The sequence below is a fragment of the Bison bison genome, unplaced genomic scaffold (genome assembly GCF_000754665.1).
Source record: "Bison bison bison isolate TAMUID 2011002044 unplaced genomic scaffold, Bison_UMD1.0 scf7180017864495, whole genome shotgun sequence".
Classification (NCBI taxonomy): domain Eukaryota; kingdom Metazoa; phylum Chordata; class Mammalia; order Artiodactyla; family Bovidae; genus Bison; species Bison bison.
The window spans coordinates 13,290,631-13,316,361 of record NW_011495054.1 but is presented as its reverse complement, the minus strand read 5'-3'; the positions used below and the strand labels follow the sequence as shown (position 1 = coordinate 13,316,361).

The window sequence follows — 25,731 nt, the reverse complement described above, 5'->3', positions numbered from 1 at the left end:
GGGGGCTGAGATCCTGGAGCCCCACCTGGAAGCCCCCAGCAACGATGAGCCTTCCAGCGACAGAGCACATAGCCCCACGTTCACTGCCCTGCCCGATTCCAGCTGGCCGCTCACAATGAGCAGCTGGGTTCTCTGCCTCTGACTCAAGGTAAGAACTGGGCCTCAGCCTGACTTTTTTTGTCGACCGAGGCAGCTGGGCTGACTTCTCAGGGGCCTTTGCCTTTAACATCCTGGGCTCCCTCTCCGAGAGTCCCCTCCCAGCCATCATCTCCCTCTGGGAGGCCTGCAGGGCAGTATGCTTATTCTCCCACTAGGTACGGAGAGAACGCAGAGACGTTCATTATCTCGCTCACAGCTTTCAGAGCTGGTCAAGAGCCATCGCTGTGACAGGAATACAATCAGCGCGCCGAGACCCCAGCAGTCCTGCACAATTCACACTGCCACTTGCCCCGCCCGCTCAGCCACCCTTGTCAGGAAGGAGGGACACGGGGCCACCATCTTACCAGTAGAGGGTGGCGTGCTGCACCAGGGCGTATGCGTCCCCATCCTCGATGATCACCTTGCAGCTCATACAGGCGAAGCACTCTGGGTGGTACTTGAACTCCCCAGCCACCTGTGGGCAGGTGGGGAGCAGGGTGGACAGATGTGGGGAGGAGACAAGTTGGCACTGTTGCTGGAGTGGAGGGGGGGTGGGTGAGGGGCCTCCCATCAGGGCTCTACAGACCATCCCTGCCCAGTCATCGCTGACTTTGGCCCGCCCCGTCCCAGAGCTTCCAGGGAAAGGGCTGGACTGGTGCTTCTCTGTCATTTCTTTCTTTCTGTTTGTCAACACCATGTGACCTGCAGAATCTTAGTTCTCCAACTAGGGACTGAATCCAGGTCCTTGGCAGTGAAAGCGAGGAGTCCTAACCACTGGACCAGCAGGGAAGTCCCTCCTTGTCATTTCTGAGACTGTAAGAAAAAAACTCTCGGTCTCAGCCATGGGCACAGGCCCCCAGAAGTCATCAGCCCCAGGAGGGAGGCTCATGCTCCCCTTTAGGGCCCCATCCCATCTCACCGTCTCCCCTCCTTGCCTGCCCAGCCCTCCCAACACTGGACTGTTAAGTCTCTGAGAGACGGATCACATATGGCACTTAATAGGTCCTAAAAATCATCTGTTAAGTGACTGAATAAATAAAGGGAGAGGCCTCGGCTGACGGGAAGACAGAAGGTGAATGGCCACAGGGAACCGGAGGCACTGCCAATGAGCTCTGACGACGGAGGGGGCAGAGATGGAGGGATGCACTCACCATGACGGGCCCCGTCATCAACAGAGAGCATCCGTGGCAGAACTCCCCAAACTTCCCCCAGTAGTCCTTGTGGCAGTACAGCTTCCCATCCTTCTCATAGTACCAGTTGGTGAGGGAATCCTGGCATTCAGAACACCTGAAAAGCAAGGCAAGAACAGAAACCTAAACCTTTCTGGGTCTTGAAGCCCTTGGAGAAATTTGATAATTTGATAAGAGTCAAGAAACCTCTTGGCTTTTGAATTGTGATGCTGGAGAAGACTCTTCAGAGTCCCTTGGACTGCAAAGAGATCAAACTGGTCAATCCTAAAGGAAATCAACCCTGAATATTCACTGGAAGGACTCACCCTGAAGCTGAAGTTCCAATACTTTGGCCACCTGATGCAAAGAGCAGACTCACTGGAAAAGACTTTCATGCTGGGGAAGATTGAGGGCAGGAGGAGAAGGGGATGACAGAGAGGATAAGATGGTTGGATGGCATCACTGACTCAATGAGCAAACTCTGGGAGATAGTGGAAGGCAGGGAAGCCTGGTGAGCTGCACTCCATGGGGTTGCAAAGAACCCGACATGACTTAGCGACTGAGTAAGAAGCCTCTCCCAAAAAAATACACACATGAGGAAAATGTGCATATAATTTAGGTATGGGGTACATGTCATAGGACTGAAGCCCATTCATGTGCCAGTTAAGAACTTCTGGTCAAGAATGATACCTCAATGAACCAAAGAAGCTCAGTGACCTCCACTCTTCAGAACCTACCCATCTCCAACAGCATTACCTATGAGCATCCTTGAGAAAAACAGATTAAGTGTACAGAAACAATCAGGCAAATCCAGAAAGGGGAGGTCATTCTATAAGACAACTGGTCTTTTCTGTTTTAAAAAGTTAAGGCACAGGGATTAGAAAAGCCCAGTAGACACAGAAACCCCCAAATGCAACACCTAAGCCCTGGATTCGATTCTGGATTGAAAATGAAAACAGGCAAGAGTGACATTTTTGGAACTGAGGAAATCTGAATTTCGCCTATACATTAGATTATAATGCAAAATTACTGTTAATTTTTTAGATGCGATAATGATACTTTGCCTATACAGAAGAATTTATAGAAGAAAAATAGTAAAGTAATAAGGAGAGTCAGTTCAGTTCAATCACTCAGTCGTGTCTGACTCTGCGACTCCGTGAACCGCAGCACGCCAGGCCTCCCTGGCCATCACCAACTCCCGGAGTTCACCCAGACTCATGTCCATTGAGTCGGTGATGCCATCCAGCCATCTCATCCTCTGTCGTCCCCTTCTCCTCCTGCCCTCAATCTTTCCCAGCATCAGAGTCTTTTCCAATGAGTCAGCTCTTCGCATCAGGTGGCCAAAGTATTGGAGTTTCAGCTTCAACATCAGTCCTTCCAGCAAACACCCAGGACTGATTTCCTTTTACTTGCAATTTACTTGTAAATAAGTAAAAAATAAAACTCTGTGTATGTGTGTATACAGACATATGAAGTGGCTTAAACTTAACAAATGATCTTAGGTGAAAGATATATGAGTTTTTTAAACTAGTCTTTCAACTCTTCTATATATCTGAAATTTTTCAAAATAAAATAATGAGGGGAAGAAAGACTCCATCAGCACCATGTAACATGTGCGTGTGAGCCTCAGAGCTCCTTTCTCCTCCAGTCACTGGGCTGTGAAGCTCCACACTCGGTCAGGCTGGGGGTGTTCTGGGGTCATGTCTACACACGCGATCATCCTCACGTCTGACCCTGGCACTCAGAGCTAAGAGCCCCTCGGCCGGGTGAGCCTGTCCCACCTCCCTCTTCCTAGTTAACAGACTGTTCTTGTCGTCGAGGCCTCGCGGCACCCACACTCTCCTTGCTTTCTGAGAGGCAGGGTGGAACTGTTCTTGGTTTGAATCCTGACCTGCCGCTTACTAGTTATGTCATCTTGGGCAAGTTATTTCACTTCTCTGACCCAGCTGTCTTATCTGTAATATAGACTACTGTGAAAATAAAATAATACATGTTAAAGTACAGACAGTTTGGGACTTCCCTGGCGGTCCAGTGGCTGGGGCTCTGTGCTTCCACTGTAGGGGGCAAGGGTTTGATCTCTGCTCGGGGAACTAGGGTCCCACAAGCTGTGTGGCAGGGCCAAGAATATTTTTTAAAATAAGACAGCTTATATAAAAGGCCTAGCACTCTAACAATGCTGTAGCGTCCACTGCTGTTGAGTGATGATGATAATGGAAACTCATGTTATTGGCCACTTACTGCCATTACCTGGGTGGTTTTTGGACAACTTCTCTTACTAGCTTTTTCTCACGGACAAAACGTGACCCATAGCATCTACTACAAAGAGCCACTATGAACAAGTAAGTTAATAAAGAGCAAAGTCTCCTGCAAACTGTGAAGGGCAAAGCAAGTGTGTTCTTAGAGTAACTTGGTAGGCACTGCAGATAGAAAAGATAGATCATACAGGGTCCCCTCCTCCACTTCCAAGAGCTTATAATGGGTTGAAGAAGAGAAAATCTAAACAAAACTTGAGTAACAGTGCAGGGCGAGAGGCCGAGACGGGGCGTCCGCCATCAGCCACCCACCCTTAGCGTTTCTCCTTTGTCCTCTGGCCGCTGAATTTCAGGTAGACGAGTATGGCCGTGCAGTGCCCAGGACGGCTCAGTGCAGACCGTGAGTTACAGGAGGTGGAGGGGAGACCCCGTTCTGGGCACGCAACTCCAGCTCCTCTCAGCATAAAAGGCACACTGTTACATGCGCTCTGAGCTGGGAGGAGACACCAGGTTCAGGTTCTTAGGAACCACATGTCTCTGGACAAGCCCCTCTCTCTCTCTGGGCTCAGTCCCCCCACCCGTAAACTGAGGGGATTAGACTTTCCCCTGGATGATCCAAGGCTCCAATCTCAGCACCATGTATCTCCCCCCACCCCGCCCCCGGGTGATCTCAGGCCAGCTGCTCGGCTCCTTATTTCTGAAGTGGCAACATCACCTATTTTTAGGCAGGCAGTGAGGACAGAACTCAGTTCTGGATGGTGGTGACGTGCCCGGCACGGGGGCCGGCAGCAGGGGCAGGGCCTTCCTTCATGCTCCCACCTTCTGATGTAAGGCATCTGGGTACCTGCCTTCTTCCTTCACTGAGGAGAGGAACAGCATCCCACTCACCCCTGAGAGACTCAGCACCGTGCAAAGGGCCTTCGGAGTAAGCCCTCAGCAAACACTTCCAGAGTGAACACTATGGGCGTGGCGAGCACCAGCGGTCCAGGTGGGAGCATTGGGGTTTCGCGGCTCCCGGTCACCGGGCCCTGCCCGCCCCTCTCCTGTCTGAGGTGGAGGAGAGCTGCTGCAGACGCCTGCACCAACCATTGGCCGGGGCCCTGTTACACCCCTGCCATGGTATGTGCACTGCAGGGCACAGGAGCACCAAATGCGTCCTCCTCTCCACTGCCAATAACCTCCCTTTGTCTGTTGCAAGTAGCCCAGGCCAGGACCGGGAAGGGGCCAGGGAGAGGGGCAAGTGCAGGCATGCAGGAGCCAGACGTGCTGGCCTCCTGGGAAGAAGACCTGGCCAGAGCGTGACACCACCACGCACATATCTGGGTCAAGGAATGCCTCTGCGGGGCACAGCCGGCTGCTCAGCCAGGGCCGGCCACCACAGGCAACTTTGAAGAACAGGAAGCTGAACGTCTGACAGGAGGACGGGCTGCTTTACACAGGACACAAGTGGTTCTGGGCCTCCGGGGACACTGCTGCGGCAGATTCACTTAAATGTTCACAGCAGCCACGGTAACCTGTTTCAAGAATGTAACCATATTCTGCTGCGCTGTATGAGATACCTAACTTTCATGAGCTCTAATCCTGACCGCACCCTGCAGGGTGATAGGATTAGCCCTGTTTCACAGACTAGGAGACTGAAAAGCAGAGTCAAGTCACTTCTGCGAAGTTGCCCGGAACACACATGACGAAGCCGGAATCTGCACCAACGTGTGCCTCCGCTTCATGGTGCAGCACGCCCACTAAGCTGGGCCGTGGGGCTCGCATCTGTGAAGACACAGAGGCTGGAGCCCTGAGAGCACGCGTCCCTTTGCGTGTCAACACCTGCTGGTGCTTCTCCTGAAGCCCAAGGACCCAACGTTAAGTGGCACAATGACTCTCCTCCTCCACTGAGTCCATGGCAGGCTGGTCCCCAGCAGACTCTGCCCCTATTAAAAGGGTCCAAAACTCACTCTGGGAATGTAAGGTGTGACTCAGGAGAATTCCACCTTGATCCTCAGGGGCCATGGCCACAATACCTTCTCCCCAAAGCCTTTCCCAGCCTTCAATTTTCCGAAGTTTCAAGTGAAAATTAGCATGTGCCCTGGCTACAGGCCCAGGGCATCGAGCTTGGAGGTGGTGGGCCTGGCGGTGGAGCCAGACCCCAGGGCCAAGGCATCAGCCAACACACTCTCCAGAGCAGTGAATGGAGCAGAGACTCTCCAGCCACATGCTTTAACAACCTCCAGAACTTTCCCGGAGCACTATGGAGAGCCTGGGCAGCTAGAGTGGACCAAACCCTGATGGTCAGTTCAGTGGGCAGCTCAGATCCAGGCTAAAGCCTTTAGAGTCAGCAGGGAACATACTGGTTAAAAAATAATAATCAAACTTAAAGTTTCATAAATAATTTCTCTTTAGACCTGGGTCCACATTCCATCTTTGCCACTCACTATCTGAGTCACCTGAAGCCAGTTACTTCATGACCCAGGCCTCAGTGTCCTCATTCGCACACTGGTGATGATGAAAATTAAACCACGTACAGACGCCCAGCGAGAGCCTGGCCCAGAGCGGGGGCCCAGGAAGTGCTCATCTCCCCACCTCCCTCTCCGATTGGAGAACACCCAGGGTGAAAGGAGACAGACCCGTCCCTCTCCCAGGCCCAAGCAAGAGGGACCTGTTTCTTGGCCCAGAACCAAACAGATTTCTGGAAACAGGGAAGGTCCCCAAATGAATTATCTATCTAGCCAGTTAGAAATCAATTGATTATAATCAATTCTGACCAATTAGGAAACAGTTACTGTTCATGGAGGGTGTGCAAGATGGAACAAGCAAGGTGCTGAGAGAAGCCAAGTGAGATAAGACAGAGGCCCCGCCCTCAGTCACATGAAAATTCTTCAGACCAAACGTTTACAGGTAAATTTTCCATCTTTGGTGGTGAGAGCGCCAGAACAGCCATTGTTACCTGGATTTACACAGGTTAAAGAACAAGCCCTCCAGCGTCCTGCTTGAGGGCCCGGCCGGAGGCTTGTCCTTAGCCTCTGAGCAGAAAGCAGAGTGGGAGAAGCTTCTTCCAGCCCCTGCCTCTGAGCACTGACTGGGGTGCACGGGGCACCTGGCAGATCTCTCTGCTCTAGCCTGAGTGAAACGACTGGGGTCGCCACACCTCCTCTGGGCCCGAAGGGGTCAGGGGCAGAATAGAGCAGGGGCCCAGAGACTCCGGTCCGTCAGAGCTCAGCCTTCTACCACCCCAGACCCCTTAATCACCCCTCCTTCCTGCAGACCCTGCAGACTGAAACAGGCTGTCAATTAAGCTGTAATTATTATGGAATAAATAGGTTGTTATCCTGTTTGAAAAAATTAACCAAACACATAACGAGCTTCTGATCAGCAAGAAATAAGTGTTGCCAGAGTGCGCTGACTCAGTTCCAACCAGAAGCCAGAAAGCCTGTGGTTTCAAGTCATCTGTGCCGTGGTGCTGCAGCTAATGGAAGAGGGCTTGTGTGTCTGAGGAGCCACGTGGGTTGCAGAGCTGGGAACCATTCACCTGATCTGAGTCCTTCATTTTTCAGAGGAGAGAGAGTCCCAGGGGACCTAAGGCAGCTGCCAAATATGACTGTGAAGGTGGGCAGGGTTAAGAATAGTTTCTCCCTTTGAACAAGGGTTGCTTTAGAATACAAAGATGCACTTGTTTTCTTCAAGAGACAATGTGTAAACCAAACTCACCAAATCAACGTCAGGCATTAAGGGGAAAGCTGTAAAAAGAAAAATCCTTTAATGATGTCAGACTAAAGTCCCTCTTTAATTTTCCTCTTCTGTAAATTCCGATCGGAGGGGTTTTCTTACTCGCGAGGACGCTCATGACTACGTCTCAGCCCCCAACCCTGGTGCACGGGCAGAAGGGGACGATGCCTGCCTGCCTGCCTAGCGGGCAGGGGCGCCTGGGGCACAGAAATCGCATTCTTCATCCCCGGCTCCCACTTCCCTCCCCGGCGAGCTGTCACGCCTGATCATGTCCCCATGGAATCTGGTTGCGTCACTCTCCTTGAAGCTGCAGACCCAGAACTGTGTGCTCAGGGCCTGGGGTCAAGGACTTAATTTCTTCCACAGAATCTGGCAAGGGTCGTGTCGAGGAGCCCAGGAAATCCAGTCCCTACGCTCCGCAGGGGAGGAAACCGAGGCCCAGGGTGGGGTCAGGCACCTGGTCAGAGGGCAGCCCTTGAGGACATCCTGCAATAAAGGAGGGGGCGAGGGCAGAAGCGGCTTTCTGACAAGGCAGTGACACTGGTGACTGACTGGACTGCTACCTGGGAGAGGAGAGGGTCTGGGTGGTCCCTGGGTGGGGAGGCAGGGCACAGAGCCCCATGCTCGGCTAGCTCTTCAGAAGTGGCTTCAGGAATGTGGCCTCCCATCTCGGGGGAGGGGAGAGCGGCTGTGGCCCGCCAGTCAGTCCCCCCCTGACTCCAGCTGGGCAAACAGAGTTGGGGGGAGGGCCGTCAGGTTGCCCGGAGGGGCTGGGGCAGAGCAAGACAAAGCACAGGCAGACCTGGGTGGCGCAGTGGCCGGGTCCTCACAGGTCCACGCTGACTGTCCATTATCTGCTTGAGCTCCTGAGAGGCTGTGTTGTGCCCCCAGAGATTAAAAGGGGCACACATTCCTGGCTTCTAAGGAAGCCACCCCACCCCCAGGCTGCCGATCCAGGATTAAGAGTAAGAGGGATTAATGAGGCCCTGGCTTAAACTAGTGGCTGCTTCAAACACTTGGCATCTTGATTCCACATGGTACAACTCAAGATCAATCCCCATCCCCAAAGGCCCTGCAGAGGAGGATATCTGCTGTCCCCGCCATGTGCCAGGAAAACTATGGGGAAGCCTTTCCCTGCTTGCTCCCTCTCTCCTCTGCGAGGAAAGCAAACCTGAGAACGGTCCTGGGGAGATACACGCAGGGGGAGATGCAGCCTCCCGAGGCTGGCCAGAAAGACCCTGCAAGTTAACTGTTGAAAGCAGCTACCACATCTGTAAAACGGGGACACCAAAGGTCTTGAGGCTGTCAAGAGACTGCAGGATGAAGTGCCGGGCAGGATGTCTGGAAGAGGCAGCCCCGAGGACCAGTTTTATCCCGCCCCCTCAGACCCTGGGGTTTCCCACCACTCGACCAGGGTCTGGTGATTCTGAGAAGCCACGTGGTGCTCTGCTTTTCTGCCCAGGGCACGGCCACCCGACTGATCCCCACAGCGCAATCTGGGCAAGGGGCTGGGCTGGGGACGCCAGAGGGAGAAGCCGACCAGGACCACTGGTGAGGGGGAGGCAGACCTCAGAACAGGCTGCTCCCAAAGAATGAAAACAAGCTCCACCCCAGCCAGGAATGGCTCCAGCCAGGAGGGACCCAGAGGCCAGAACCCCCTGGGGAGTTTCTGTAGGGAGGTGGGGTGGGGCAGACAGTAGAGAAAGGCAGGTCGGAGGTAGACCGGAAGTTTCCACATCTCCCCGTGAGAAGCCCCGCAGAAGCTCAGGTCTGGGGACCTGGCAGGCATGGGGGCTGGCCCCCTAGCTCGGGACCCTCCAAAGCCGGCTGCCCCAGGTCTCACGTGCCCAGGGCTTTGCCAGGCAATCCTACTCACAGGGAATGCAGGAGCCCTTAGAGGCCAGAGGCCAAGGTGCCTGCTATTAAGAGAACAAACGTGTGTAATGAGAGAGCTTACAGTGTACTGGGCTGCCCACACCCAGCCTCGCCGGCTTCCACACTGTTTGGCAAAACCTGCCCATCCTGCTTGTTGGGACAAATTCCCGGGCAGGCGGCACAGCCCACAGGTGAGACGTGGAGAGCTGCAAAGAACAGCCCCTCCTGCGCTCCCCCAGGAAGAAGTAGCACCGTGAGCAGGCCAGCTCGGCAGCACCTTGCATCTCTCGGAGGCTCGTCCAGGTGCGTCTGGGAAGCCCCGGGAGGCCAAGCTCCCTGGCGGCTGCGGCCCGACCGCCCCTCCCCTCCCTGTTCCCAGGACCTGGGGTGGGGGGACCTGGTTCCGTGGGGAAGCGGCTTCCACTGGCTTGTGCCTGACACGCGCGATGGGAGGACAAGAAAAACCCAAGAGGCAAAGGGGGGTGGCCTTGGCCCTCCCTTCAGGACCGGGGCCCAAAGAGGAGATGGGAAGCGCGACTCACCGGAAGGGGTCTCTGGAGGTGAAGTAAGCCTGGACGGACAAGTAACTCCCCATCTTCTTCCCACGCCAGACACACAAGACACAAGCTCAGCTGCAAACCCGTCGGGGAGGGCCTCCGGCCTGCGGGCGGCCACCATGACAGGCCTGGGGCTCTGGCAGCGCTGGCTGCCCAGCTCACCTCTCCCTCCGGGGCGGCCGGAGGGGCGTGAGCGTTCTGAGCTCCTTGCCCCCCAGCGAAGTCCCGCAGGAGCTCATGGCTGGGACGCTGCTCCCCGGTTCTCCGAGGCTGGGCGGCCCCTCGGGACTCAGGAGAAGCACCTCTCTGCAGAGGCTACACGCACTCAGGCATTCTCAGGCAGGGGCCGGTGACTCGCCAAGAAAGAGGCGCTGCTGTCAAGTTAGCCTTCCTCGGCAGCCCCACCCCTGCCGGGGGAGGGAGGAAGGGGAGGGGCTCCGCGCGGAACGAGGTGTGTGGTTGGAGCAGCTATTAGGAAACAGACCTTGCAGGCAAGGGGTGGAGCCGAGCGGGAGGGAGGCTGCAGGCTGGCGCCGCAGACAATAAGCAGGACTGGCTGGGTGTCCATCCCTCAGCCTGGGGAAGGGCAGGGCAGGAGACGGGGTGGGCACAGCTGCCCCAAGTGTCCCCGGCCTGAAGAGCTGCCCAAAGGATGGGAACTCTGCTCGGAGATGAAGAAAAGCCCAGGAGACCAGCTCCAGGCCAAGCCACACCCGCTAAAGGGGGGGGCCCTCCGGCCCCAGAGGCCGGTCCAGAGACCCAGGGCCAGGGAGCTGCCCTCTGGGCTCTCGGCTCCGGGCTGGCATCTACTCGGTACTGGCACGAGGGTCCCCATTCATTCCTTCCCTCTGTCTGGCCTGGGCACTCCACTTCTGGGCAGAGCTGCGCCGCAGATGAGGAAACAAGGCCCAGAGCGCTATGTTGCCTGCCATTTCTCCTGTGACAAGCGCCATGTGATACTGTCTTATTTCTGACATGGGGGCTATCTCCTCGGTGGAAACAAGGGAAGCGAGGTACACAGAGATTAAGTCACTTACCCATGGCCAAATAACTAGTCGGCGGCACGGCTGGTATTTAAATGCAGGCTCATGTGACTTTAGAGCTGGAGGTCTCAGCCGCCGAGCTTCATTCTGCCTCTTCAAGGTAAAACATCTCCCGCAAAACCCTTCTGCACACAGGAGGAGCACAGGGACTGGAGTCCAGGTCACTTGTGCCCTCTCATTCATTCATTCATTCATTCATTCCTGGAATGCCACCCTTCAGCCTCAGCAGGCAGTGGTGCTTCTTCCCCGGTGTCCACGGTAACCAGGCTTCTCACACTGAAAACCAGGGCACGATGGAGGGCAAGGCCCAGGGTGCCTGTGGGGACGATGAGCCACGTGTCTGGAGACGGGACTGGCTAAACCAGGGCCCACCATCGAGAGAGTCCCTTACCCTCTGCCTGAGGAAGACGGGGCCACGTCCAGACCCCACTGTTGGACTTGAGGGAGCGACGCCTGCTTTCTCCCACCCGACACACGCTCCTCTCCATGCAAGTCACCCTGTCCCAGAGACAGGAAAGCCCGTGGCGAAGGTGGAGGCTGGGAGCTGGGGGGGCCTCTTCCCATTCCTCTACCGATGGGGCACGGGGATAAGGACACAAGTGATAAGACAGGGTGTCTGCACCCTGTTATAAGCTACCACTTATGGAGCACTTAGGACGTTCCAGGCCCTGCATTATCACTTATCTGTCATACTTAAATGGCCAATACATGGGGTAGATGTTATCACCCCCGTTTAACAGATGATGAAACTGAGGTTCCTAAGCGTTGTGTCACTAGCCTGAAGACAAACAGCTGCTGAGTGAGGGAGCTGGGTTTCAAATCCAGTAAGAGCCGGGGTTGGGACACTTTTTCTGTAAAGGGCCAGAGAGCAAACATTTTAGGCTGTGCAGGCCTAAAATGAATACAGATTGTGTCACTGCAGCACGACAGTGGCCTATATATATAAAACAAATGAATGGATGTCGCTATATTCCAATAATGCTTTACTTATGGATATGGAAGCGTGAATTTTGTGCTGTTTTCACGTGCCACAAAATATTCTTTTGCTTTCCTCTGTTTAAGAATGTGAAGGGACTGCCCTGGTGGTCCAGTGGTTAAGAATCTGCCTTCCAACGCCAAGGACATGGGTTTGCTCCCTGGCCAGGGGACTAGGAACCCACATGTCGCAGAACAACCACAACTAGAGAAAGCCCACATGCTGCAAGAAGACCCAAGGCAGTCAAATAAATAAATAAATATATTTTTTTGAAAAAAAAAAAAAGATAAAAAAATGTGAAAATCAAAAGGTTGTACAAAAAGAGGCAGTGGGCTAGTCTGCTGGCTTCTGCCCCACAGGCAGCTCCCTCAACCACACTGTACCTGGCCTCTAATAGTGAAGACCACTTCCTGCATTCGTGCGGACGGCAGCCACGTCTGTGTCCTGCCACACGGGCCCCACGCTCCAGCCCCCGAGGTGGCCGGCGGGCAGTGAGCACTGGACCAGCACGCACCCTGCCCCAAGCCTGTGCGCAGCACCTTACACACATGAATGAACTTAAACCACGCCAGCTGACAGTCCTGTGACTCCCCCCTTTTTACGGTGGAAGGAACCGAGGTACCGAGTATAAACCCCATGCCTGAGGTCAACCAGCTGCACGTGTGAGAGGTGGAGCGAGGATTCGAACCTGGGCTGTCAATCCTGGGCTCTACCGTTGCTATGCTGGAGCCTGGCCTGGGACTGCAGCCAGACTGTCTGGGTTTGAATGCGACAAGGCCCTGCACGTAAGCCCTTGGCACGCAGTCTGGAACACATTAAGGGTTGATAAATGTTAGCTGCTAATATCATTAAGACCACTGTTACTACCACTACAGGCTCACTCTGTGGCCTTCAGCAAGTTGCTGCCTCTATCTCGGTCTCAGTGATGTTTCTAAAAAACTGCCAGCTTCGTTTTTCAGCACTATGAAGTTGCAGAGGGCTCCCTGTTTCCCTGGGTCTCAATTTGAGTTTAGACCTCTTGAGCTGACCCTGGGAGGATCAGGATTCCGGCCTGGGGGCCACACAAGAGCCAGGGGTGGGGGGCCGCACAGAGCGGAGGGGGGACGGCACGCGGGATACTGAAAGGCCCGCCCAGCTGGAGAGCGGGGAGCTCTGTTCTTCCAGCCAACTACTTCTCACCAAAAATCTATTATGTTCCCCAGTAATTTGATCAGGCAAGGAGGGGGCCCCAAATTAAGTCTGGAACTAGCAAATTATCTTCTAATTGCACCTTCCGATTTCCATCTGATGAACAGAGTGCGGGTGGAAGAAAATGCAAGCCACAGAGAGACAGGGCCAGGGAGCCCATGAGCATAACTCCTCTTGACATTTCACACAGCTCTGCTGTTCCAGCGGCGGCGGGCGCAGTGAGTCGGTGTCTAGGAATGCGAGCGAGGCTGCAGGCTCTCTCCATCCCCCTGCTCCCTCACAAAGCACTCGGTGGGTGGGTGGGCGTGTGGGGAACTAATGTGAGGACCTCCCCCAGGAAGAGGTGCAGCCACTTCCCAGGCCCCTCCCAGGCAGAGTCTGCTTGACCCCCATAAATCCAGACCTCCAGAGAAACCACAAAAGATGGGGGACCACCAGATGTGAGAAGCCGCTGGCCGCTCAGACCCAAGTGTGTGGCTCCTCGGGGCCAACTTCGAAGGGCCCGAACCCCTCAGAATGGGAGGTGAAAGGTCACAGTGAAGGCTGTATTTCTACGCCCTGCCCCTGGATATTGGTTCTGGGTGGGAAGCCACTCTTCTAGGTACCAGAGCAGCTGGCACAAGACGCGGCAGCTGCCAGAGGCAGTGCCGGGATCCCTGGACTGGCGGTGACGGCGGGGGAAGATGGCAGGAGAGGCAGTAATCTTTTGCACGTTTCTCAAGCTGGAAACCTGGCAGGGAGCCCAGCCGACCGACTCCTCGGAATCAGCTGAGGAGCGGGGCTTCAAGGTGGCTGGTGAGAGGCTGGAGGGGACAGCCCTCAGACCAGCGGCCCCAAGTGAACACTATGAATGAATGAATCACCCCAGCCTCTTCTCGGAGGCAGCTCTGGTCAGACAGCCTGATGCCTGGGGAACTCTGTCCCTGTGGGGCCCTCTACTGGCCGGGAGGACTCTGACCAGGGATGGGTACTCAGGGACCTTAGCCAGGGAGCAGCGTCAGCCCATCTGCTGGCCGTTCTTCCTGCCTCTGCTCCCCTTCTACTCCAGCTCATTTTCCACACTACAGCAGCAGTCAGCTCTCAGGAAGGGGAGTCCCAGCAATTCTACTGCTAGAAATCTTGCCCAGAGAAATATTCCTACAAATGTGCCGAGACACGTGTTCACAGCATGGTTTAATACTAAAAGATGAGGAACAATCCATGTGTCTGTCAGCAGGACTGGGCTATTGCACATCCATGAGACAGAATACTATGCAGCTGTTACAAATAATGAGGGAGACCTTAGGTCCTGAAACAGAAACTGTCCTGGATGAGGGGTTATATGAAAAATCTAGGCATCGGAGAGAATGTGCAGAGTGATCCCATTGTTTCAAAAGTCTGCATACATAGTCCTTAGCCATCCTGCTGGATTCTAGCGCATGGCTAATCGGTTTCCTCTTTAGGGCAGTGAAACAAGCAGCACAGATGAAACAGCATTCATTTTCTACCCTTTTGATACTGCCTACATTGTTTTCCTTACACTTAAGTGCCGCATATATATATATATATATATATATTTTTTTTTTTGGTCTGTTCCAGGTCTTACTTGCAGCATGAGGCCTCTAGTTCCCTCACTAGGGATCAAACCTGGACCCCCTGCATTGGGAGAGAACAGTCTTAGCCACTGGGCCACCAGGGAAATCCCTAAGTGCTGCTTTTTTGGCTGTGCTGGGTCCTTGCTGCTGCACACAGGTCTCTCTAGTTGTCGCTAGCAGGACTACCCTCTGGTTGTGTGCACCACCTTCTCACTGTGGCAGCTTCTCTTGTTGCAGAGCATGTGCTCTAGGGCACGTGCGCTCACTAACTGTGGTGCACAGGTTTACTTGCCATGTGGCATGTACGATCTTCCCAGACCAGGGATGGAACCAGTGTCCCCTGCATTACAAGGTGAATTCTTAACCACTGGACCACTAGGGAAGCTCCTAAGTGCTGGTTTTTAAAATGATAAATGGACAAAAACAAAAAGAAGTCCCACGGTTTACAGCAAACACCTCACACATTTTTCCTAGTGCTCCTGTCCAAAGCTAAGCCTGCCTGGGCGCCCTGCACTGGGGATCCCCAGGCTGTCTCCACAGCTTCGCTCCTGGGGTCATGGCTCTGGCCACCTCCTCCCCTCCACTTCCTCACCCGGCCATGCAGGCTCTCCCTGGGTAGTCAGTCCCCAAGCCCTTGTTCCCTTAGCTCCTTCTGAAGCCTCCTCCACCCCCAGCTGGCAGCTATCTCCTCCCTTTTCCAGGCCCACCTCCCACAGAGCACTCATATCTTCTCAGGAAGGGGATTCCCTGATGCGTCCTCAAGCACATCACGTAAGAGGGACTTGGAGCCTGTATCTACCTACCTCCAGATCGAATATGTGAGGTCCACACCTGATGTTCACAGATGCCTAGTAAATGGTTCAGGAACCCTGTTATGAGCAACTTCTAGACTGGTGATGAAAACTAAGGTTTATAAAGTGTTTTCCATTTACAGAGAGCTTTCAAGCTCATCAGCCAGGTCAGTCCCTGCAACAACCTAGAAAGGAGTATGTACAGCACAGACAAGGCAAGGGAAACCCAGAGATGTTAGCAACCCATCCAAGTTACTGTGGGAAGCTCAGGGCTGAGATTAAAAGCCGGGTCTGCCGACCTCCAGTCCTAAGGCCTTTCCTCAACAGGAGCCCAAGTGAGGTATTCAGGAATCCGGCCTCTGCAACAACACAGGGCCCCAAAGTGCTGGGTACCCTGAACTTCTGCCTCTGATTTCTCCAGATTTCCTGCCCACATTTGCACTGTTAGGATATCACAAAAGATTTTATCCAATGCCTTGTAGAATTCAAGAGGACCCAGTGAGAATATGAAGTCAGGTCTAATGAGTCACGACGGATCCACGGCTGCTGGAGCCCCTGTCCTAAGTGTTCACTGCCCACCTATTCCATCATCTGCAAAATTCCACGGAACCCCACTGGAATTCGTCCACAAAATCCCATCAGGACTCTGTGAAGGAGTCAAGCCAAAAAAGTAATGAGTACTTTTTCCAGGATCTCTATTCTTCCTTTTTGAAAACCAGGCCAGTTAGCCACCTCCGTTCTTATTCACGATTAGATCACCAATGCCTGATACACAGCAGGTATTAACAACTATACAGTAATAAGCAATTACACCCGGGGGGATTACCCCATTCTGCACAGTTTCTCAAAAGTTACTAACAGCGGTTTTGTTCCTACACCCATAAGGTCCCCCCACTCCGCCTTTCTTTCTTCAGTGTATTGAGGAATAATTTCTCCATCTAAACTAAACACATTTCACCTGACTGGGTACCCTTGTATACCTTGGGCTTTCCGTCCTCCCTTCCGAGTTCCGAGGGGCTGGACCCTATGTCTAAGGCTCTATTCAGACTCTGTGCCATCTGATTAAGCTCGGCGCCAAGGACTGTCTTTCACCCTGTGTTTGTTAACACGACACCACATGCCAGAAGTAGTGGACACTTGGCTCCCTTTCTGTAAAACACTGACCGAATTCCATGAGCCCTTTACTGAGGTGGGCTTGCTCACATAACATTTTAATTCTCACAACCCTGTGAGGTTGGGGTGTAACAGTTTCATTTTACAGGCAAAATACTGAAATTCAAAGAGAAGGTTATTCAAGGTCACAGGTCTGAGAATAGGGAAAGCTGGGATTTAACCCAAGACTTTGGATTCCAGGTCCAAGAGTATCATCTCCTTTGTACTTATGAAGAACTGAAGCTCAAAGAGAAGGTCATTCAAGGTCACGGGTTTAGGAATGGGCAGAGCTGGGATTTAACCCAAGACTTTGGATTCCAGGTCCAAGGCACTAACGTTGCCTCGAATAACTATTTTATACTTGTTCTTTGATTTATAGTGCTGTTTCTGAAACCGTGGTTAAAAGAACAGCAGCATGAGATGCCCCTGGACAGCGTGTTAAAAATCAAGCTTCCTGAGCCCACTCCAGACCGATGTAGTAAGAACTGCTGAGAGTGAGCCCAAGAACTGCATTCTGCGTAAGCCCCAGTGTTTCTGATGCAGACTGGAGGCTGAAAGCACAGCTTTCCTCTCTCTGTGCGCTCTCCCCCTTGATTCTATCCTATCCTCACACAAAATCCGAGAGGCAGGCAGGACAGATCACTAGCATCCCCTGCTACGAAGGAGGAAACGGCTACAGGCAGTCTGTTCATCTGCTTATTCTGGATGCAGCTCGAGTAAAGAAAGGTTTGGTGGCTGACATCCTGTGAAGCCTTGGCTCACTGGGGACGCCCCCCTCCTGGCGCTGTTCTTACGCATCTGGAACCCACAGTAGCTGCCTCTCTCTTGTCCTCAGTGACAATGCAGTGTTGCTGCTCAAGGTACACTGGGGAAAGGTGACTCCAGAATACAGGGTCATCTCATGAAAAGGCCACCTCTGGAACTGAAACAAGTTAACAAAGCAAAGCACAAGGGCTGACAAAAACAAAAACAGGGACTTCCCTGGTGGTCCAGTGACTGAGACTCCATGCTCCCAATGCAGGGGGCCCGGGTTTGATCCCTGGTTAGGGAACTAGATCCCACATGCTGCAATTAAAGAGCCCACATGCCCCAACTAAGACCTGGCTCAGTCAAATAAATAAATATAAAAAAACCAAAAACCAGCCGGTACTGCTACAAGAGTCAGTGCTACTGATGGGAGCAGAGTGGGGCTCCCCCAATCTAACCAGGATCACTACCGGGTAAGGCAGGACCAGAAGGTGACTGACGCGTAGAAAACCACTCAGATAATCCGGCCTGAGGTACTGGGAGGTTTTTCCTGGTCACGGGGAGGAGGGTGGAAAGAGAGCCTGTTAGCACTCTTCCAGCACTGCCCAAGGGAGGAGAGGTTCTAGCACCATGGGCTGGGCTGTGCAGAAAGCATGCCATCCCTCAAGGCTGCAGCACTGTTGGCTCCAGACTCTAGAATGACATTTACAGATGGAGGTCTTATTCCATGCCCCCATGTCAGAAGAAGCAGTCTCACCTGGGAGAACACTGCAGAGCGAAGAGATGGTGATGACGTGTACTGGGCGGGCTTCATCCAAGAGTCGAAAGAGAAAGGTGGTCATTGGACAAAAACATGGTTCACCCGACAAACCCCAAGTGCCCGCTGTGTTCTTGGCACTCTGCTGAGCTCTGGGATACAAAGATGAACTGGATGCAGCTCCAGACTGAGAGAATTTCATACTCGGGGAGTGATGCTAGACATGTAAACAAATACTGACGGAGCCGTGCCTGAGGTTATACACGGAGAATAAGAGAAGGAGAAAGTCTCCTCTGATTGGTGGGGAGGAGAGCGGGTGCATGTGGGGAGGCCCCTCCACGAGGGATTGGCCGCATCTAACAGGCTGATCGCCAGGCAGACAAGAGGCATTCCAGCTGAAGGAACAACATGTGCAAAAGCACTGAGGTGGAACAGAGGAAGGCCCGTCCCCCGTGGCACTGGGCACATGTGAGCGAGCGAGCAGCAGGAGGCTGGGATGGTGAGGGAGGGCAGGGCAGACCACCATGAGCCAGGTCGCCCACGGGCAAGAGGAGTCATCAGAGGCATTAAGCAAGCAGAGGCTCTCAACCAAGAGAACAGGAAGACTGAAATACAAAGGGAGTGCCGGTCCTGAGCTGCCAGTTCCTCTCCCACTACTGGCATTTGTCTCAAGTCCACAGCTGACTGTGTGCACGTCCACTGAGGCCTGCTGCCGGCTAGTGTTCACTAACAGCAGAGCACAGCTTCATCCTCAGGCCAGGTCTCCATCGAGACGGTCCTTTCATTTATTTTTTTAAAAGTCAGTTTAGGGACTTCCCTCACGGTCCCAGGGTAAGATACAGCACTTTCACTGCAAGGGTGAGGGTTTGATTCCTGGTCGGGGAACTAGTATTCCACGTGCCGTGTGGCCAAAAAAAAAGAAGAACCCAGGAAGCTGAATTAGGCATCAGAAAGCTGTAATGTGAGCATGAACCTAAGATAAAGGGAAATGAAGAGTCACGGAGAGAAATGTCATTCTGGGAGTTGAGTGTTAACCAAACCAGCCCTGCCTGCAACAAAGAAGGCCCTTCTGGTGACTAAACCCAGATTCGGTATCTCTATGTGGACATACTTTTAGCTTTGCCTGACTTTTCACTTTCTGTTTCACTGCTGGACATTATTCTACTGACTTTTCTTTTCTTTAAAAATCACTTATTTTGGCTGTGTTAGGTCTTTGCTGCTGTGCAGACTTTTCTCTCATTAGAGAGTCGAGGCTACTCTCCAGTGGTGGTGCAAGGGTTTCTCATCACAGTGACCTCTCCTGTGGAGCACAGGCACTGGGGAGCACAGGCCTCAGCAGTTGCAGCTCACGGGCTCTAAAGCACAGATTCAACAGTTGTGGTGCATGGGCTGAGCTGCTCTGTGCCATGTGGGATCTTCCTGGACCAGGGATCAAATCCATGTCTTCTGCATTGGCAGGTGGATTATTTACCACTGAGCCACCAGGGAAGACTTCCACTAGTTTTTAAAATAATTTTAATTGAAAAAAAAATCATTACTTCTTTAAGTATGTTCAGTTCAGTCACTCAGTTGTGTCCAACATTTGCGACCCCATGGACTACAGCTCGCCAGGCCTCCCTGTCCATCACCAACTCCTGGAGCCTACTCAAACTCATGTCCATCAAGTCGATGATGCCATCCAGCCATCTCATCCTCTGTCGTTCTCTTCTCCTCCTGCCCTCATCTTTCCCAGCATCAGGGTCTTTTCCAATGAGTCAGCTCTTCGCATCAGGTGGCCAAAGTATTGGAGTTTCAGCTTCCACATCAGTCCTTCCAATGAACACCCAGGACTGATCTCCTTTAGGATGGACTGGTTGGATCTCCTTGCAGCCTAAGGGACTCTCGAGTCTTCTCCAACACCACAGTCCCAAAGCATCAATTCTTTGGCACACAGCTTTCTTTATAGTCCAACTCTCACATCCATACATGACTACTGGAAAAACCATAGCTTTAACTAGATGGACCTTTGTTGGCAAAGTCATGTCTCTGCTTTTTAATATGCTGTCTAGGTTGGTCATAGCTTTTCTTCTAAGGAGCACATGTCACCAATTTACGTACTGATTCAGCCCTGGGAGACTCAGGGCTCCCTGGCAGCTACCAACAAGCAGATAATAGTGACAAGTGCTTGCTCTGCCAGCCCTGGCCCCACCAGGGCCACACACAGCTTCACTCACTCGCCCCCAAAATAATACCAGGAGGCAGGCAGTAGGCAATTTTCTCCGTTTCACAGATGAAGAAACAAAGCACAGAGAGGGTGAGTACCCTGCTCAAGGTGCCCAGCTAGTAGATGCCAGGGCCAGGATTTGCCTCCACGCAATCTGGTTCTAGAGTCTTTCTTAACTACCACACAAGACTGCTCCCATTCCACACGGACCCAACCAGTCTAACCCCCACAGGACAAACTTCATCTCCAAGTTCTTGGGGAAGTGCCCAAATCCACACTCTCCCCACCATAAATCTCCCAAAAGCAAAAGATACTTCCCCCCCCTACCTTACACTCAATGGTCATCTTTAGCTAATGCCATCTTTCAAAGATTTCTAAAAGTTTAAAAAACAAAATTTAAAACTTACAACTAGAATTGGGATTTGGCAGATTTCAGGGCAGTTCATGACCAATTTGGGCCACAGTAGCTGAGCCCCTTCCCTCTCCAGGGCTTACTTCTGTCTGGACTGTACCTACACAGAAGGACAGGTCAAGACCTGCCGCTGGACAGGAGGACTCCTGGGCCAGCCTCTCGGGCTCCTTTGGGAGCAGAAGACAAGTCTTTAACTTCTCACCTCAACAGGTGCAGGCAGCTGTCCCAAGTAACCCAGCATTCAGAACCACTCACTCACTACCGTTTACAGTAACTGCAGCCACAGAGGCTGCTGAGGGAAGGATGTGGGGAAGGAAGGGCAAGGAAAGGCCTCACTTACTTCACATCTCTTGGCCGCCCCCTGGCAATTCATTCAACAACTATCCCTCCCATGCCAACATGAGCTCAGTGGTGACACATGACAGGTAAAAAGCCCTGTGGTCCCCAACCAAGTTATGCTAGCAGAGTACAGATCTGAGGATGTCATTAAGAAGATGATCAAGTGAATAAATGTGAGCTTAAACCCACAGAAAAGGCTTCAAAGGGAAAGGTCTGTGAAACAGGGGCCATGACCTATTCTGCAGCGACTTCCCTGACATCCATTCCTCATCCAGGTAGAGATCTAAAGGATGAGCAGGTGTTAATTAGACCAAAACAGGGTGAGGAGGCATTCCAGGCAGAGCGAACAGCAGGAACAAAGTCCCTTCAGAAGAAAGAAGAGCAAGTTTTGGATCTGTGAGGAGCAGCAAGGCTGAAGCAGAGGAGACAGAGGCTGTGGGGCGAGGCCAGGCCACGGGGGCTCTACCGGCACCCGAAAGGGCTGTGGCCTTGATCTAAGAACGCGGGGCGAGGCCAGGCCACAGGGGCTCTACAGGCACCCAAAAGGGCTGTGGCCTTGATCTAAGAACGCTAGAAAGCTGCTCAAGTGTATAAGGCAGAGAGATGACAGAATGTGATGTGGTCACACTGGTTTTTTTTTTTCCCCCCACAGATCACCTACTCTGGCTTCTCTGTGGAGAATGGACTGGGGGTGCAGAATGACTATGGACAGTTAGATGTCTACTGCGGTCATCAGGTGAGGGATGGTGGTAACCCAGAACACAGTGGTGATAGGAGCAATGGAAAGAAGTGGAGGCATTCAAAGCTATTATATTACTATTTAAAGAGATATTAAAACCGGCAGGCTTGGATATGCAGATGACGAGAGGTGAAGGACACCTGGGCTGTGGCCTGGGCAGTGGGCGGATGGTGGCACCATTCAACGGGACAGTAACAATGGAAAAGAAGTCAGTTTGGGGGGAAGACTGAAGGTCCAGCGGGGTCTGAGATGTCCACAAGACATCCAAAGGGACATGCGAGGTCGACAGAAGGACAGCTAGTCTAGAACTCAGTGGAAAGGTCTGGACTGGTACTGGTTTCATCAGTGTGTGGAGTATAGGTCACCAGTGTGTGCAGGACGACAGGAGCCGCGGGGGTGGGTGAGGCTGCCCAGGGAGGAAATAGAGTACCCGGAGGGGCGGCAGCATTTCAGAGCTGGGTAGAGAGGCGTGAACAAGCCACAACGACCAGAGAGATCGGGGAAACTCGGGGCAGCCAAGGCGAGGGGCCGCTTCCAGAGTGACTGAGACACCAACAGTCAACGCTAACACCTATTAAGTCCTGATTACGGCCAGGCAGTGCTAAGTGCACTGAGCGCACGGTCAAATTTAGTCTGCACAAAGAATGACCTTTTGAGATGGAACCAAGTCACTCCTTTATAGAGGAGGAAACTGTGGCAAAGAAAGATGAAGGTGGTGACTCAAGTGGCGCTGGGATGGAAACTCAAGCAGCCTGACTGCGAACTCTGGTTCACGTGACCACCTCCAGCGCAGCTCAGGAGGCCAGACAAGATGGACTGAAAAGTGGCTGACAGACAGACTGGTGGGGCTGTCCTCTGGACCACCAACAAGGGAACGTTCCAGGGGAGAGACACAGTGGAAGACAGACTACAGCCCACTGTTAAGAATGCTCCAAGCTAGGAGACCAGGCCAAGAAGTCAAATCTGTATCCCCAACAGCAGCCAACTGCATGCTTTAATACAGTAGATGATGCTCTAAGTGAAGTCAGAATGGCAAACTAAGGACCAGAGTTGCCCCTGCAGCCACTGACCCTGCGTTGCCCCATCCTAACACTCTCAGTGCTCTCTGATCCGCTACGCCTGTGATGCTCACAGGGACTTCATGAGGTGGGTAACTTTCACCATGTCTTAGAGATAAGAAAATGAGGCTCATTGTAGCTAACGACCTGGTCCAGTTACACAGCTGGCCTGGCTCAGTTAAAGCTCAAATCCAGGTCTATTGTTCCTCTGTGGAAGTCACAGTGGGAAGAAGAACCCCCCACACCCACCCCCGCCCCGAGCCAGAGAGACCTGAATTCAAATGTCAGCTCTGTGTGACTCTGAGCAAGTTACCTATCCTTTCTGGCCCTTTCTGTTTTAGGACAAAATGGGGTTGCAGGATCACTGTAAGGCAAGCTAAGTGAAACCGATTCAATCAGATAATCTAAGTGAAATTCCCAATACAATGCTTAGTAAATATCAGTTGTCCATCCCTGGCTCCCCACAACCCCTCTCCATCTCTGCCCCAGTAGCTGCTGCGGGGCTTCTATGGGATCTTAGTTTTCTCTTTCCAGAGAACAGAGCAGGACTAAGGTGCACAGCTCTGCTGCATACCAGCAGCACCACCTTGTCCACGATGGAGTCCCCTGTGGGGGCAAAAGGCGGCCCAGCTGTTTGCCCTTTCCCTTCCCGGCGCGGCAGGCCGCAGGCCCCTGAGCACCCGCCTTAACGCCCTGCTGCTGACAGCTTCCTCAGAGACGAACTGGACAAACGGGTCAATGGGCATCAGGGGCTTGAGTGGCAGCAGCACCAACAGCAGGGGGCAGGGATGCTCCACCGACTCCCACGCCCGGAGCCGTTTAACAGCACTTTCTGTCGACACTTGAGTTCTCGAAGCCTTTGAACAGAGGCCCTTCAATGTTAGCTGATACCACCAGTGGTCTCTTTTCACCTTGCCTTTACAGAAGAGGAAATCTAGCCTCAGGGAGGTTAAATGACCGCCCCAGTCAGGAATGCAAAGACTCTGGTAAGCCAGGAGGCAGGACACCTCAATTCAGATCCCAGCTATGCCAGCTACTAGCTCTGTGACTGTGGGCAAGTAAGCTCCACTTCCCTATATTTGTAAAATAGGTAAGACCAGCACCACCATTATTAGGGTGCTGTGGAAATTAAATGAGATAATGTATGTGAAGTGCTTAGGACAGTGTCTGGTGCAGAGTGAGCATTCGATAAATGGTTCCTGTTACTCTAATTATCAAGCTACTGTGCTTGTGTGGATAGGGGTGTGGGTGCTCTCAGCACCGCAGAAAACCCTCTGTCGTCAGCCAGCCCATTACACCACAGTCGGTGGCTACGTCTGTGATTTCTTCACCAGCCTTTCCTGGAGTCACAAATTTAGAGGAAATGGTCTGCAGCTTGACGAAGTGATGACAGCTTTCTATCTGCGGCATCTCTTTTCCAGAGCTCTGCCTTTAGCAAACACTTCTCGAAAGAGAAAGCTCTTCATGGCCCTGAGGAAGAAGGCCCTGAGCCTGAGCAGGAGCCGTATGGGGGGAGGGGGCCCGGTGTTTCCCTCTGAAGATGATGTCAAAGCAGGTCAGACAGCAGAGTTCTAGGTCGGGGCCACGAAGACCAGCAGAGGCAGCTTTACCCTCCTCCATGGCCAACCGTTTCTGACGAGGGTGAAAAGGACAGTCTTCAGAAAACCTGTCACCTGCTTTGCAAACATGCCAAGAGACCAAGTCACCACTCATAGCTTCTTGTTTTAACCTCAGCTACAATGAGTGCCAAAATATGGACGCTTTCGAATTGTGGTGCTGGAGAAGACTCTTGCGAGTCCCTTGCACGGCAAGGACATCAAACCAGTCAATCCTAAAAGAAATCAACCCTGAACGTTCACTGGAAGGACTGATGCTGAAGCTCCAATACACTGGTCACCTGATGGGAAGAGCTGACTTGTTGGAAAAGACCCTGATGCAGGGAAAGACTGAAGGCAGGAGGAGATGGGGGCCACAGAGGATGAGATGGCTGGATGGCACCACCGACTCAACGGCCATGCGTTTGAACAATCTCTGGGAGACAGTGAAGGACAGGGGAGCTTGGCTTGCCGTAGTCCACGGGGTCACAAAGTCAGACCCAGCATATTGACTAAACAACAGCAAAGGGTGAGCGGCCCAGCTGCTTCCCTCCCCAGCAAGAGGGGCCAGTTTTCCAGAGAGCTTCAGAGAGGAGGGCCCTGGCTCTAGAGCCAACAGCACTGCTCATGGAGAAGGAAGGTCAGAGGAACTTAAGAGTCCAAATGGGCCCACTGCAAAGGCTGAGGGGAGGAAGCGGGAGGGGTGGTCACCAAGCATCCAGAGACCAGGGGGATCCTGGCCAGGCGCCCACTGGCACCAGCACAATTCCGGACTTCCAGGAGGTTTGTCACCTGGCCTCCACTGTACAGCCGCGGTTCCCAGCCTTAAGTGATTTCCTGTTGTCCGGGGAACCTGAGAATCTGGCGGAAGGCACTATCAGAGGCAAGATTACGGATGTGGCTGCAGACAGAGGATGGGCTGGTGTAAGAAGGCGAGGGGAGGAGTTTGGGCCAAACTCCAGCAATTTCTCCATTCAATATCCAGCCCCACCCTGTGACTAGGAAAACAAAGGTGTGGGGGAAGGGGAGAAGAAAAGTCATTTCCTTTATTGTAACTGGAGCCCAGCTGGGTAAGAGCGGGGCTGGGAATCACAAAGAATGGATTTTCTTTGGGTAGCTGGAAGGGAGGGCCCTGCTTCTGGCAGACTTGAACCCAGACACTCTGAACCCACACTCTGAAATCAGATGAACTGGGGTGGAAGAGACCTTTTAAGACAGTTCAGGCTGAGGCCTTGTGCTCCTCGTAACCAAGGTCACTTCTAGAGTCAGAGAGAAAATGCAGTCCTTCCAAGCCCTGAAGATATTCCTCCAATTTGGGGCAGAGTCAAATTAGCAAGATCGAAGCAATCAATCCTAAAAGAAATCAACCCTGAATATTCACTGGAAGGACTGATGCTGAAGCTCCAATACTTTGGCCACTTGATGTGAAGAGCTGACTCACTGGAAAAG

At 52.8% G+C, this 25,731-nt stretch overlaps 1 protein-coding gene across 2 annotated transcripts in view; it reads right to left on the bottom strand.

The window, feature by feature from the left end:
* The window catches only part of LIMK2 (LIM domain kinase 2), a 54,699-nt gene that overhangs the window by 11,086 nt on the left and 17,882 nt on the right, over positions 1-25,731 (bottom strand). Inside the window, exons 2-4 of one of the 2 annotated variants that reach the window (XM_010828791.1) lie at positions 9,694-11,067; positions 1,290-1,425; positions 504-613 (exon numbers count right to left, since the gene is read on the bottom strand). In XM_010828791.1, coding sequence (XP_010827093.1) covers positions 504-613; positions 1,290-1,425; positions 9,694-9,746 — 299 coding nt within the window. In that variant the 5' untranslated portion in view covers positions 9,747-11,067. The remainder of the gene's footprint in view (positions 1-503; positions 614-1,289; positions 1,426-9,693; positions 11,068-25,731) is intronic. The other variant, XM_010828790.1, reaches the window with a different exon arrangement.